Source organism: Phodopus roborovskii, unplaced genomic scaffold (assembly GCF_943737965.1).
Source record: "Phodopus roborovskii unplaced genomic scaffold, PHOROB, whole genome shotgun sequence".
In the NCBI taxonomy this organism is placed as follows: Eukaryota; Metazoa; Chordata; class Mammalia; order Rodentia; family Cricetidae; genus Phodopus; species Phodopus roborovskii.
Window position 1 is genome coordinate 5,154,857 of NW_026126418.1, and position 13,615 is coordinate 5,168,471.

Sequence of the window (13,615 nt, forward strand, 5' to 3'; positions counted from 1 at the left end):
TGCTACTGAGCTCTAAGACAGAGAATCTTGTCTAGGTTCCAGGAAACCTGGGCTCTGAACTGAGCTGGACCACTGCTGCCTGCACAGCTTTGCCAGTCACAGGCTCTCTGGACTTGTTGGTTAGTCTCAGTGGAATTTGTCATTAATCACTCACTCTACTCTCTTCTGGCCCTGGGCCTATGATTTCTGACATGGGACTGTAATCCTTGGCGATCAGAAAGACTGTGATGTGATAGCCAAAGGGAAGAGAAGGGTAAGAAGCTCAAAGGGTCACATAGATCTACTTGAATGCTCAATTCATTGGGAGACCATGTTGGTTCCTTACTATGTAGAATGGTGAGCTGGGCTGGAGTTTAAGATCATGTTTCCAGGAAGCAGGTCAGGTCAACAGACACCTATTTCCTAACTTGGTGTCCAACATGGGGGCTATTTTATCTTTACTACACAATTGGAACACTCTGGCCAAAGGGCCAACTAGAACAGGGTAGGGGACTGATGAGAGATATGTCTTGTCCTACATCGTGGAAGCCATTCTGTGACCCCAGGCTTTCCCCCGACCTCTACTTCCGGTGACCAGTGCCTCCATGTTTCTAGACCTTCAAATCTTACTGCAATATCTATTGATCAGATGACCCTCTGGGCTCTGGAGGCCCCTCTGGTGTCTCTGCTGGTTGAAGCTTCCTTGTTCCATGTCCTGTGCTTGCAGAGTCCTTGACTATGGGGTACACAAAGCACATGGTAGATAGTTACCCAGGATATAAGTTTTGGCCAAATGGAGGGACCTCAGAATGAGATGGGGGGTTCCAATGGTGATTATGCAGGGATGAGCAGTGAGCTCATTGTGTCCTGGGAAAACTGCTAGAGTCTGTGTACACAGAAGCACGTGTACACAGGGTTTCCTGAGGGATCTTGAGGGAAGAGGTTCAGAATGGAGCAGGTTGGTGGAATTAAAGTTGTGCAACCACACCTGGCCCTTAGTAGGTTTTTGAATAGATTTCCAGACTCCTCCTCCCAAGGTGGCTGTGACAGAACTGTCCCCATTTAGGGAGTATACACCCTAAGAACAGGCTTCTACTTCTAGCTCAGGGTCACCACACTCTACTTTCTTACCCTTAGCCCCTCCTGATGGGGATGAGCAAAGGGAGGTCCCAGACTCACAGAGCTGGGTGGTGCTCTGAGATTTCTCTGCCCAAATGGGAATCTCTGCTTTGTTCACAGTGTCCCTGTCAAGGAGGGGTGCATAGACAGCTTGGCTCCCCAGTGGCAGGGAGCATCCTGCTTTCTGTGTCTTCTCAAGTAGCCTTTCTAAGAGAAACTGACAACTTTTAAGATTCCTTAAAATCTAACACAGGTGTGTCTGCTATAGTGCGTCCCTCTGCCCACACCATTGCATCCCCATCAGCCTCATGGTTGTAATAACAGAGAAACAGTTGCTACTTAGTGTCCTTGTATGCTGTGCCAAATAATCCTCCAAAGAAATCCATGGAGGGTCGTCTATCCTCCCAGTGGACAGACGAAGCCATCAGGGATTTGGAAAGGGGATGCTTCTTGCATCCCCTATGGCTTCCATGTATAAGAACTGGGCTGTATTAATAACACAATGGGTTATTAAGATTTCCGGCTCTCACTTTGTCCTGACAGCCCATGGAGCATCCCTGTACACTGTCTGGCCAGAGCAAAGGCACAGAGCTTCTCATCAGCTGCTTCATCACTAGGACACAGAATCAGATTTTCTCAAAGGAGCTTTCTGGTTCAAAAAAACCAGCGTGAGCTCGTGGTGTTCACACATTGCTGGTGACACCTTCTGGCCACTGGATCCTTGACCAAAAGGACTGTACAAAGAAAGGCAAATCTTTGGACTCCTCGGGAAGGGGAAAGGCCTCTTTTATTGTCTCCCTCATCTGTCAGGGATGAAGCAGAATGCTCCTTTTGCTCACCTTTCATGGTTTTGATTAGTTCTGAGCATCCTTGTTTGCGGCTTTCAGCCTGGCTTTGGACTTCTTTACTCATGCCTGAGTTTTACTTTTCTTTAAGACAAAACCTTACCCAACTTGCTTTCTTGGTCAACATGGGGACAGTTAAATTTCTGGCTACTGAGAGGTTTTGACCAAGCATCAGCAATGTTTGGTTATGAGAGTCATGGGAAGGGGTCAGGTCCTAGCTCAGGGACCTCTCCTGGGGTTTGCTGGCACTGACCTTGTGAGCGAATGTTCTGGAGGATGAAGTACAGGTACTCCCCACAAATGCCAGCGGCCTCGATGAACTCCTCCTGTGTCATGCTGCACAGCTGCAGGCCGCTGATGTTGAAGTGACAGAAGGAGATGCAGTTGGCATCAAGTTTGTACTGATCGCAGCAGAACTGGAGCCATTCCCAGACGTGGCGCTTGGTCCAGTATTCAGGGTGCACCGAGGTCCAGTAGGAGTCACAGGCTGCACCAGAGCACAGGGAATTAAGGATTGACAGTCTACAGGGGGCTCCAAGGAATACTCCTGTTGTGTGAGCATCCTTGTCCCTTACCCAGTGGGCAGAGAGGGCTGTAGTTCTGGCATGCAGTTGCAAGGGTCTAGGTCACCTTCTCTGCAGAGATGGCCAGAGAGATAAAATTCTGTGGGTGTTTTTGGGGCCAGAGAGAGTATGAGGCAGGTAGGCAATTACTATATCTCTCTGTCTGGCGCTTAAGAGGAAGATATCCAATAGAGAAAGAGAGCAAAAATATTCCTCAGGCAATGTGGTATCAAGAATAAGAACTCAGGAGCTCTGAAGGAAGTCTGAGTTCAAATCCTGACTGAGCTGCTTGCCTTTTGGGTAAGGCCCACAGATGTTTAGACCTCTGATTCCACAGCTGAAAAATGGGGAAAATATATTTGACCTTCAGTGTTGTTATACAATTTGGAGGCCAGTGCCTAGGGACTTATCAATCAATCCAATAGTATTAACTGCCTTCTGTGTGTCAGACTCTATTTGAAACTGGTCTGAGCCTCTGCACATTTATGGACAGATGCCCATCTGGCTACCTGTTTGTGCATAGCTCCTGGTCATCTTTTACAAGGATCTGGAGCTAGTGAGATATTTCCCATAGTGTGGCAGACCACCAGAACAGATGTCTGTGGAGGAAGGAGATGATGGAGGAGTTAGTAATTTTCCTGTGTTCCTGGTGGTTTAAGATTCATTCCTTTTACTCCTGCAGGTCCTACTCCTGTAAAGACCTGTGCAGATACTCAGACAACTGAAGTTGCCATCCTGACTAGGAGGCTGGGATACAAGCAGTGACACCTTGTCCAGGTCCCCAACAGTCTTGTCTCAATGTCTCCAGCAGAAACAGATAGAATGGCATGCATAAGAATAGACAAGGGAAGGTACCAGGCACTTAGATTCTTTGATGATTGCAGACAACTACCTCTGCAGGCTAGGCAAGCACAGTCATAAAGTTACCACTGAGCTACACCCCCCAGCTCTGATGTAAATAATTCTTGTAATCACCATAATATCTATCTGTTTACCCACGACCCAACCATCCATCGATCCACCCACCTGCTGTCCATCCATCCATCCAATAAGTGAGAACTTCATTTACCCTGTTCATGAAATGGAGACAACTACAGCACCTTTATCATAGGGTTGTTCTACCAATTAAACGAGCTCACATATGGTTTAATGCTGTTATTAATGCTGCCACTCTCCACCTACTTTGTGGGATGCCACAAACTGCGTGGTAGGAATTGATGGAGGATAGACACATTTAGCCTATGTCCTCTGATAGATGAGGAACCTGAGGATGAGAGGAGACTCATTTTCCTTAGGTCCAGCTGCCGGTGGGCAGCAAAGCTGGGATGTGGGTGCAGTCTGCATGCCTTGCTCTTCTTATCCCCCTGTGTTCATCCTTGGAGGATCAGCACAGAAAAGACATGGCACATGAAGAGAGAGGCAGGCAGAGAGCTAGAGAGAGTGAGGGGAAGTCGGCAGAGCATGGCTGCAGCCACTGACTCAGGCTATGTGGATAATGGAGAGTTACATCCTGACGTGACACTCCACAGCAACTGGCATTGCTGCTGTTGCCATGCCCCTGCCTCTAAATTCCCACTGGCTGCTGCTGGGCCTTGATGAGCCCAGCTAGGAGACAGCTCTGACCTGTGGGGGGTGGGGGGCTACCTCTTGTTCATTACCTTTGAGGTGCCAAGTCCTGACTGGCATCATCTGGTTTCTCAAATCCCTCCAGCCTTGTCGTGGCAGGGCTATTTCACAAAGATAGAAGCTGAGTTTCCCTCTAAAATGCAGACTCCCAGAAATCTCTTTTCCTACTGTTGAGGCTCTTGGTAAAGCCCAAATCCTAGATTTGTATTATTTTAAAATTTTAACCAGTATTTTTTTTTTCTTCTGCAGCTGGAAATTGAGCCCAGGGCCTCACACACATGTGTAGCAAGTGATTTATTTAAATCACCAGTGTCTTAACATGAAAGAGCCTGTATTTTGCCAGGCTGGTAAGTTCCCACGTATAGCTTTTGCTTGGTAGTTGAAAACATCGAGGGGATGGTTTGACCTAACTCCCCTCTCCCTGATTTCCTACTGCTGGCTGGAGCTGGCTGAACAGGCTTATGGCTGGTTCCTGGCAGAGGGCAGGGTCTCCTGAGAAAACAGATGCTTCCTGAGTTCTGTCTGTGCTTTCCATCTACTGACTTCTGGCTTGAATAAACCTGAGGCCCTTAGCCGTTCCTGGTATTCCGATGAGAGATGTTTATGATCCTTGACATTCTTTGGCTGCTGGTCCTGCACTGGGCCCTGACTGAGATGGCTATCAGTGCACTGCTGTGTAGCACAGAGCACGTTTCTCTTCATGGAAAGGTTTTGCTGTGTCTCTGTTCCCTTCCTTTCTCCATTTCTACTTCTGGGTTATTTTGTTTGGCATCTGAAGGGAGACTCCGTTGTTTCTGGGAGCCAAGAGAGCCTTCAGAATCTAGAGAAGTGGGAGGTGGGCGGTCAGTCTTGACATCAGGAAGGTGTTGCTGGCCTGGCGCCCGCTCTCAAGCTCCTCCATGAAGCTTACTTACAGAGCTTGCTTTGTGTGCCACAGGGGCCTGGGCTCAGCTAAGTGGTGGCTGACTTTCCTGTCTGTAACAGCCCTTCCCACGGTCTCCAGAGCTGGGAAGAAATAGCTGTTTTCAGTGATGTGGAGGCAGGGCTAACGGAGTCAGTGTCCACAGAGACATTTTGGTGGTGGAGTGATTCCATGGACAGAGTCTTAGGACGAGGTGGAGGACTCAGTGGCACCACTGAGCAAGGGAGGGATCCTGCTCCCGGGGCCTCTATTACCTACCTGCCCCTGTGTCACTCCCTGCTCTCTGCCTGAAGGTGCCTTTTCCCCATTCTGCGGACTCCTGAGTGGTTCCTGCTCTCCCTGAGCCACAGCTGCTCACTCTCTCAAAGAATCTTCCCCTAGGTGCCTTTTCAGAAGGTTCCAGAAGGATTCACAGCACCTCCCTTCCTAGATCAAGCTCTTTTTACCCTGAACCAGGAGTGCTAACAGCCCCTTCCCATCCCCCTCCTTAGCCCACAGGCCCTCAGTTACCAGATCACCGGTGATTATGATCTTTACCTTAAGGTAAGGAAACAGGTTCTGGGAGGTTACATGGTTCCCCCTCCAGGGTCACAGTGGCCATTAGTAAGGTAGTTAGGCACCATGTGCACATTTTGCATCATGCCACATTTCCTGGTTCTGGAGGACCAGAGTTTGTGCACTTATCAAAAACAAGATTTGAATGAAGGCAGGTAGGCAGGCAGGAAGGCAGATGGATGCATATCCACCACACATAAGTCAGTATCTCTATCATCTGTCTGTCTGTCCCTATCTATCTATCTATCTATCTATCTATCTATCTATCTATCTATCATCTATCTATCTATCTATCTATCTAAAACTTAGGTCTGAAAAATCAGAAAGAAGATAGAAAGGTAATGATGCCAGTGCCTCCAATCCTAGAAAATGATGTGAAAAAGAACCTTCTAGTATTTAGAAGAAATGAACTTAGAGCAAATTAAAAAAAGGGTGTGTATGTATGTATGTATGTATGTATGTATGTATGTATGTATGTATATGTATGTATGAATATATTCTCTGTCTGGAAAGGTACAGTGTTTTTGCTAGTGTGCCTCTCATTTGCAAAACCCACTGAACTTTTTGGAGAAGCTTTATTATGAGTTCCATTTGCCTAGGTTACTAGTTGAGGCCAGCCAGCATCCTATGCCCAGAAAGCTTGATCCAGAAGTCCAGAGGCCGCTATTAAAGAGCAGGCTTTGCTAGCGCCTTTGAAGTCTGAAGTGGGTCAGGGCATTTGAGGGTCAGCTGCCTTGGAAAGAAAAACTAAGGCACTTGAGAGAGTTGTCCTTGATTTCGGGGGAGCTCTCTCAAATGAAGCTATCAAGTTGGATGTATGAAACTTCATTGGGCCTTCAGTTTTCACTGATGGTTGATGTGTTCCAGGGCCCTCAGGGTAGGGAGGTGACACCCAGGCCTGAAGTAGCCCCAGGTAGGGACATGGAGATTAGAAAGTTCATACCATAGTGGACAGTAGCTGCTCAGCTCTCATTGCAGGCCTATGTTCATTCTCAGAGTGAGGAACAAATGCAGTATGAGGCAAGGGGGAGACAGACAGTCTACTTTAGAGGAGGCAGAGTTAGACAACTTGGGACCATAATTAGCATGATTTATTAGCATAGGGAGCTGGGAAAGTTTTTCGCCCAAGGCGACATTGAAGAGAAGTGGTGAGTGAACTGGGTAGGGTAGGGCACCATCAATTGTAGCTTTGTGACAGAAAGGAAGGGTTTTATGAGGGAAGTCCTGTGGTGACAAATGGCTTCTTGCAGATTTCCTCTCAGAGCTGGGCTGGCCCCATCTTAGAACCTCTCTTGGCTTTCATTCTGACCTTGGAATGACTTAGACCATGAGTGTAAGAACCTGGATGGAGAAAAGAGGAGGGCTAGCTGCGTGTCTGGGAGAGCCATGACCATGAGAGTTAGGAAGGGGCCGAGAAAGCCAGGCCTGAGTAGTGCTGGGTGTGGCTTCCCTGAAGGCCTCTGTGGTTAGACAAACCAGAGGTAGCTAGTAGTGACTTCTCTGGGCTGTGATTTCTGCTACAGGACTCAACTTAGACTTTTGAATGATTTAGTGTGTGTTCTTTGACTTTGACTTAGAAATTCTTAGGCCTGTACCCATGGATGAACTCTTGAATTTCTGTATCTAGCACATGTATGTTAATTAGAAAAGCCCGGATGAGATTTAAATGATTCCTTCCTTGATTTGAATACTTAAGATGTTTCAGCATAATTCTTTTAGAGAGCATTTCTTGAAACTGGATAATGAGAGCTGTTAAATTTCTTTTTTTCTTCTTTTTAGAGAAAGGGTTTTACTATGTAGCTCTGGACATCCTGGAACTCACCATGCAGACAAGGCTGGTTTCAAACTCACAGAAATCATCTAGCCTCTGCTTCCCCACTACTGGCACGGGGCATCACCCCAGGCCACCGGATTGGCCCAACAGCTCTTGTGCTCCTTGAGTGCTCATATGTACTGGTCACCCTGCTAAACACTGATTTTTATTTGGTCTTCATTACATTGTGAGGTCTTAGATCACAGCTCCCATTTTACAAACAGAGAAAGGAGACAGCCCTTTGTAAAGTCACACAGTGGGTGAGGGACAGAGCTAGAACTGGGTGATGGAGGTGTCATCCTGCTCCTGCAGCTGAAACTGATAACAGCTATGCAGAATGAAAGTGGAGGAATCTGTTGGTGGGAGTGCAGAGGGGCAGCCAGCATCTGTCTTTGCCAATGCCACCCAGGCTCTGTACTGTGGTAGACTTGAGGGGCCCCTTGGAGCTTACTCCCTCAGGCCTCACCAGTCTAGAAAGCTCTGCTGTGGAAAGAGTATAAGCAAAATTCCAAAGTGAAGGAGGTGTCATATGTTGGCATGGCCATTTTGAAGGCCTGGGAAGAGGTGTGTGGGGAGGATGTCGTCAAGGGTAGAACTCCAGGAAGTAGGGATGAGGTCAGAACTTTTCAGAAGGTGGGCTATTGGAACTTAATTGGATATTTACTCTTTTAAAGATATATGCATGTGAAACCTGTCATGGTAGCATGCACTTTTAATCCCAATACTGAGGCAGGCACTTGGAGTTAGAGACCAGCCTGTCCTGTTCCAGGACATCCAGTACTACATAGTAAGACCTTGTCTCCAAAAACCACAGTGGCCCAGGGTTGATGGGACATGTCTTTAATCTCAGTACACAGGAGGCAGGGACAGGCAGATCTCTATGAGTTTGAGGCCAGGTTGGTCTACAGAGTAAGTTCCAGGACAGTCAGATCTTTTACACAGAGAAACCCTGTCTCAAAAAACCAAAACAGAAACCAAACTAAATCAAACCAAACAAAATAACAAGAATAAAAAAAAACCATACATATGTGTGTGTATATCAAATATATATATAGTTCATACACTATATATGCACATGGAGTACAGAGTTTCTGCTTGAATAAATTGTCTCATATTGACAATTCTCTATTTTGAGAAAGCTGGTATCAAGGCCAAGATGAATTAATGAAGTTCCAGAGTATTTTACAATCTGTGACTGTGCCCTTTTCAACTTTAATGCAGTCAACCAAAAGTCCTGCTTCAAACAGCAGGGTCAGTCCTTTGCGGTAAGGGCATTGAGGGCTCAGCAGTTCTCTGCTGAAGTCATTGTCAAAGTTTGAAAACAGCTGGCTCTCCTCCGTAGGCTGAGCATTATACCCGCCCTCTCCCAGGCATCACTTGTGCACATCACTCCCTTCTCACTTCCTTTACTTTTGGTCTCAATCCCAGATTGGAAGGAAGGCTTACTACTGAGATCTGGGCTGGAGAATGGAGAGAGGAAGGCGATGACTGTTTTCTACCTCTCTAGGAGTTTTGAGGGCTTCCTGGATGGCACGAGCATCTGACAAGTTCCAGGAACTTGTCTAAATACCTGATAATAGTATTAACGCTCATTTTACACTCCCCGCTTTAGATAGTGGGTACTATTTTGGTGAAGGAAAATGTGTCAAAAAGCTTGATGTCCCATGGCTGGTGAGTGGCAATGTCTAGATTCAAGATGGAGCTCTGTGGGCACCAGGGAGACAAGCTGTAGAAAGTAGCAGTCAGCGCATCCTGACTTACCCTGATCTACTCCTGGAAGAGAAGGTTTTTATAGAAATTCAGACTCATATGTCACTTCTCTGAAGATGTTCTTGTTGGGAAAAGAAAAGAGAATATTTTATTTTCACTGGTCTCATATCTTGATGGAGATTTCAAGCTTTTTAAATGGTGGTGAGAGAAGTTTATGTTTTTGATATTTCCTGATGTGGGATTCAGAGACACTTCCAGAAGAATCTTAGCAATGGCATTGTCTTACCTTTCATCCCACTAATGGAAATGCCAAGGCCTCATTCTGTGGAGGGCTGCCCCCAAGAGTACAGAATTAGGTTACACGGTCAGTTCCATGGGTGATACCTTCTGCTAATGGACTATATTGTTTTATGGTGGCAAATGTACCAAACATGAAACTATTTTAAACTTTTTTTTTCAAGACTGTCCTGGAACTCAGTCTGTAGACCAGGCTGGTCTTAAACTCAGAGATCTGCCTGCTTCTGCCCCCTGAGTGCTGGGACTAAAGGTGTACACCACCACCACCTGGCCATTTTAACCTTTTAAAAGTGTACAGTTTAGTGACATGAAGTATGTTCACACTGTTATATTAACACAACCATCAGCTCTAGAACTTTCTCTTTACCCCCAGCTGGAAGTAGCCCTGAGTTTTGCTGGTGCCAGACTATAACACCACGGTCAGCCCCATCACAGAGGAAGAAGATGGGGCATGAGAGTTTAAACCGGAGCAGACAGTGTCAAAGCCACTCTTCACTTTAAGGTCACATAGAACCCAGCCTAGATGCTGATCAACTACAGAAGCTACTGCTCCTGTCATCAGGGTATCACGTGGGCAGAGTGCTGAGGCCATCTCCCTACTGCCACCCACATGTCATCTGGGAGACCAGGCACCAACAACATGAAAGATCAACCCCCCCCCCCAAAGCCTTCATTGTCTTCTTTTCCAGTTAACCTCATTCTCAAACTTTAGAGGGAAGGAGGCGAATTACATTGTTCCCCAATGCCGGGGAATCCAGATACTTCTTGGGATCGAATGAGTCAAGTCCAAACGCAGTGATCTTTGGACACTGTGACATGGAATTGCAAAAGAGATATCTTGGAATGTTTTAGGAACATGTGTTGGGCCCCATTTATGGCTACTCTTCAGTGCTCGTGGACTACAGGCCAGGGCCTGGATAGATCTGATAGATCTGTCAGTTGAATGTGATTTAGGAATGCCTTCAATTCTGGGTATGTAGCACTGACCTCTAGCTCTAACTAAAGTCAGGGGCTTCCTCGTGGTGGTGACAGTGTGGACGTCTCCTGATCACTCCCTACCTCTAGGCACTAGGCTTAGACTTGGCTCGGCTGGTGTGCTCAGGGTTAAGTCTCCATGAGGCCAGACAGCTTCCCTGGTGCTTATATCACTTGTGGGGTGTGCATCACCTGTGGGGGGTGCACCTGCTGTGCCAGCAGCCAGCTGGGTTTGCTGAGATGTGCAGTCACCCAAGCACTTACTCAGGCATGGAGGCCTGGGAGGTTTTCTGGGGCAAAGCTCAGCTGGCCTCTCTTGGCAATGAGATTTACATAAGGTCTTAAGCTTCCTTTGTAGATACAGAAAACTGAGCTGGCGGTTGGGAGGGAGAAGGAGAATGAGACAAGGGTGGAGAGGAGACCTTAGGACTAACAGTGGACTCATGTTTACTGCACATTGCTTTGAGGCAGGCTGTGCAGTTTACACAGAAATAGGAAGAAACAGGAGTGAGGATTTTAGTCCTTTCCTTCCCCAACAAGGCTGTACTTCATTCACCATGGCTTTCCACCAGCCTCTGCCCTGAACACTGGCATTTCTAGGCTGCCCTAGACCAGTATATCCTGCCAGAGCCCAGTCCCACTGCTCTTGAATGAACCCCCAGATGTCCGTACCTGTCTGATGTTCAAAGGTGGGGTAATATTCTTCATTGCTGAACAAATCTGTCCAAGACATCAGGGGATCACAGAAGGACGTGTTGGGTAGAAAGGTGCTATGGGTCACCGAGTCCAACATCACCCTGTAATATTAGAGAGGCTGTGAGGATGTGTGGAATATGGGCTTCCACAAGCCACACGTGTAGAAATGCCCAATAGAATGGCCTTTAGCTTTTAACAAGAGCATTAGCCGGGTACTCCCGGCTGTTTTCCACAGACAGTGTTCTTTGGTCCTCACCACATCCTGCCTATCCCCATTTTACCTATAGAAAATTGAGCCAGAGGAGTTGAGATACTTGCCCAAGTAACATAACAAGAAAGTTGCAGATCTGATATTTGAGGATGGAGGCTCATATTCTGCAATCTTGCCTCTTTTTCTCTGTTCATGTCTGAACCACCCCATATGTAATATGTAATAAACACTATGTATTGCATATAACACATATATTATACATGTTTTATATAATATATAAAAGTGCACTTTGGAAAGTGGGTCAAGCATTGTCCAGTATGCATCTATCCAGAATGCTGAAATCAGGCAGCTCTGAAAGTTTCTATGTGTTGGCATGTGCATGTGTTTGCCACAACCTTATTTCCCAGCAAAAAAGAGTCCTAAACTGATGTTGCAAAGTTTTTATTCATTAGACACCTGCATATGAACACACACACACACACACACACACACACACACACATACACACACACACACCACATTAAGTTATAGCTATAGTTAAATTATTTCAGTTAGCGGATATTTACATGATGCCCTGCAGTGATATGAATGTGCTGGGGCAATCCTGTATCCTCTCAGGAGCTCTGTTTCTACAGGACGTATACCTTCCCAGTCCACCCTGCTTCGGGTACATGGAGAGTACTGTGCTAAGTCCTCTAGAGGATTCCTCAGAGCAACCACTCTAGTGGGTGCTGGGAAAGGTTCTGTTTTATGAATGAAGGAAGGGGCTCTGGGATTCCAGGTAGCAAGCACAAGCTACCCCAGCTGACAGGAGATGGAATTTGAGTGGCAGTTCAGGTGGGCCTGCTTGGGATGTCCCTGGTCTTGTCTGCAGCCCTCTTCTCCCTGAGCAGTTTATGGTGGTTGGACGGGAGCTCATGCAAAGGTGTCTGGCTGAGATTGGGCAGAAGATAAGGTGTTCTTGCCCTGTCAACCTCATCTTTGCTCCTTCCCATAGGCCCAATGCTATTTCTGTATTTCCACAAGTGTGTGTGTGTGTGTGTGTGTGTGTGTGTGTGTATGTGTGTGTTGGGGAGACCATGTTTAGAAGATTTTTCTTTCAAAATCTTCTCACTTAACTTCATTTTCTTTAATTCTTGACATAAAATTAATGAGATAAGCTGGTTCAAACTCTATTCATGGGGAGGACACGGCAGCTCAAAATCACAGTACAGGCAAAGGCCAGGGCAATAGTGAGAGTCTGTGTCTAGGGACAACATAATACAGAATTGGAACTTATGAATGCTTCTCCATCATTCAGCCCAGTGTTCCTCAAACTGCATCATTTTACCTGTTACTATTACAATTTTACTCAATCCGCATGCTTCTCTGAACATAATAAATTAAAAAAAATTGAACAACCATCTTTTTTTTTCTTTTAAAGTAAATGGGTCTTTAAAAGGAACAGTTTATATCATCATTATAAATGGCAAGCTAGTATTCTCTAATGTACATAAAAATGAATGTATAGCCTCAAATAGAAAAAGCTCATTCATGTACCACCTAAATCAGGAATTAGGCGTCTACAACCTGAAGCCAATCCAGCCCATACCTCCTTTATAAATTTATTTATCCTGAAGCCAGAAATCCTTTTAGATTTTGAAACACTTGTTTACTTAGCATTCTTGATTTTTGTCTTTTGTCCAGTGAATCACAAAGTATTTACTGCCCAGCCCTTTGAGGGATTTGGCAACCTCTAGGCAGAATTACCTCCTGCTTCTCTGGGGTTGCAGTACCACGGCTGGAAAATATACTCTGCCATTTGCTAGAGAAAGAAGTGGAGACCCAGGGAATCTGTGTCACTTGCTCAAGGTCACACCATCAATAGATAGCAGAGTTAAGCTTGAAGGAGGTCCTAACTTTCCCATGTCTGTTAGCTTCCCTATCTAGTGGCACATTTATATAATGATCACTAATAGTCACAAGAGCCGTCTGAGATGCTTACAAATCTACCATCACGATCACCATTCACTGTGCAGAAGAGCTGTATGTTAGTAAAGAAAAACAAGCATTTGGGTTCTTCATCTTGGATATCCTCTTTGGGCCAGCACCTGTGAATTCCCAGTCCCCAACCTTTTCCTGATACCTGGTCAGGGTTAGTGGGCCCAGAAGTTAGCACAGCCATGGATCTTTGCTGGGAGCTGACAATGAGAAGCCAAGGCTTCCTGCCTTTGGGCTCTGACTTTCCCATGGATTGACCAGTTTTCTATCATGAGTCTATACAGAATGGGTGTGGGGGTGCCTGGGAGTAGGATTAAGGCACAC

At 46.2% G+C, this 13,615-nt stretch overlaps 1 protein-coding gene across 3 annotated transcripts in view; it reads right to left on the reverse strand.

Annotated features, from left to right (window-relative positions):
• Elf5 (E74 like ETS transcription factor 5) overlaps positions 1-13,615 on the reverse strand; it is a 39,488-nt gene that overhangs the window by 9,038 nt on the left and 16,835 nt on the right. For all 3 annotated transcript variants that reach the window (XM_051184091.1, XM_051184092.1, XM_051184093.1), the window contains exons 2-3: positions 11,077-11,201; positions 2,197-2,430 (exon numbers count right to left, since the gene is read on the reverse strand). In XM_051184091.1, coding sequence (XP_051040048.1) covers positions 2,197-2,430; positions 11,077-11,201 — 359 coding nt within the window. The remainder of the gene's footprint in view (positions 1-2,196; positions 2,431-11,076; positions 11,202-13,615) is intronic.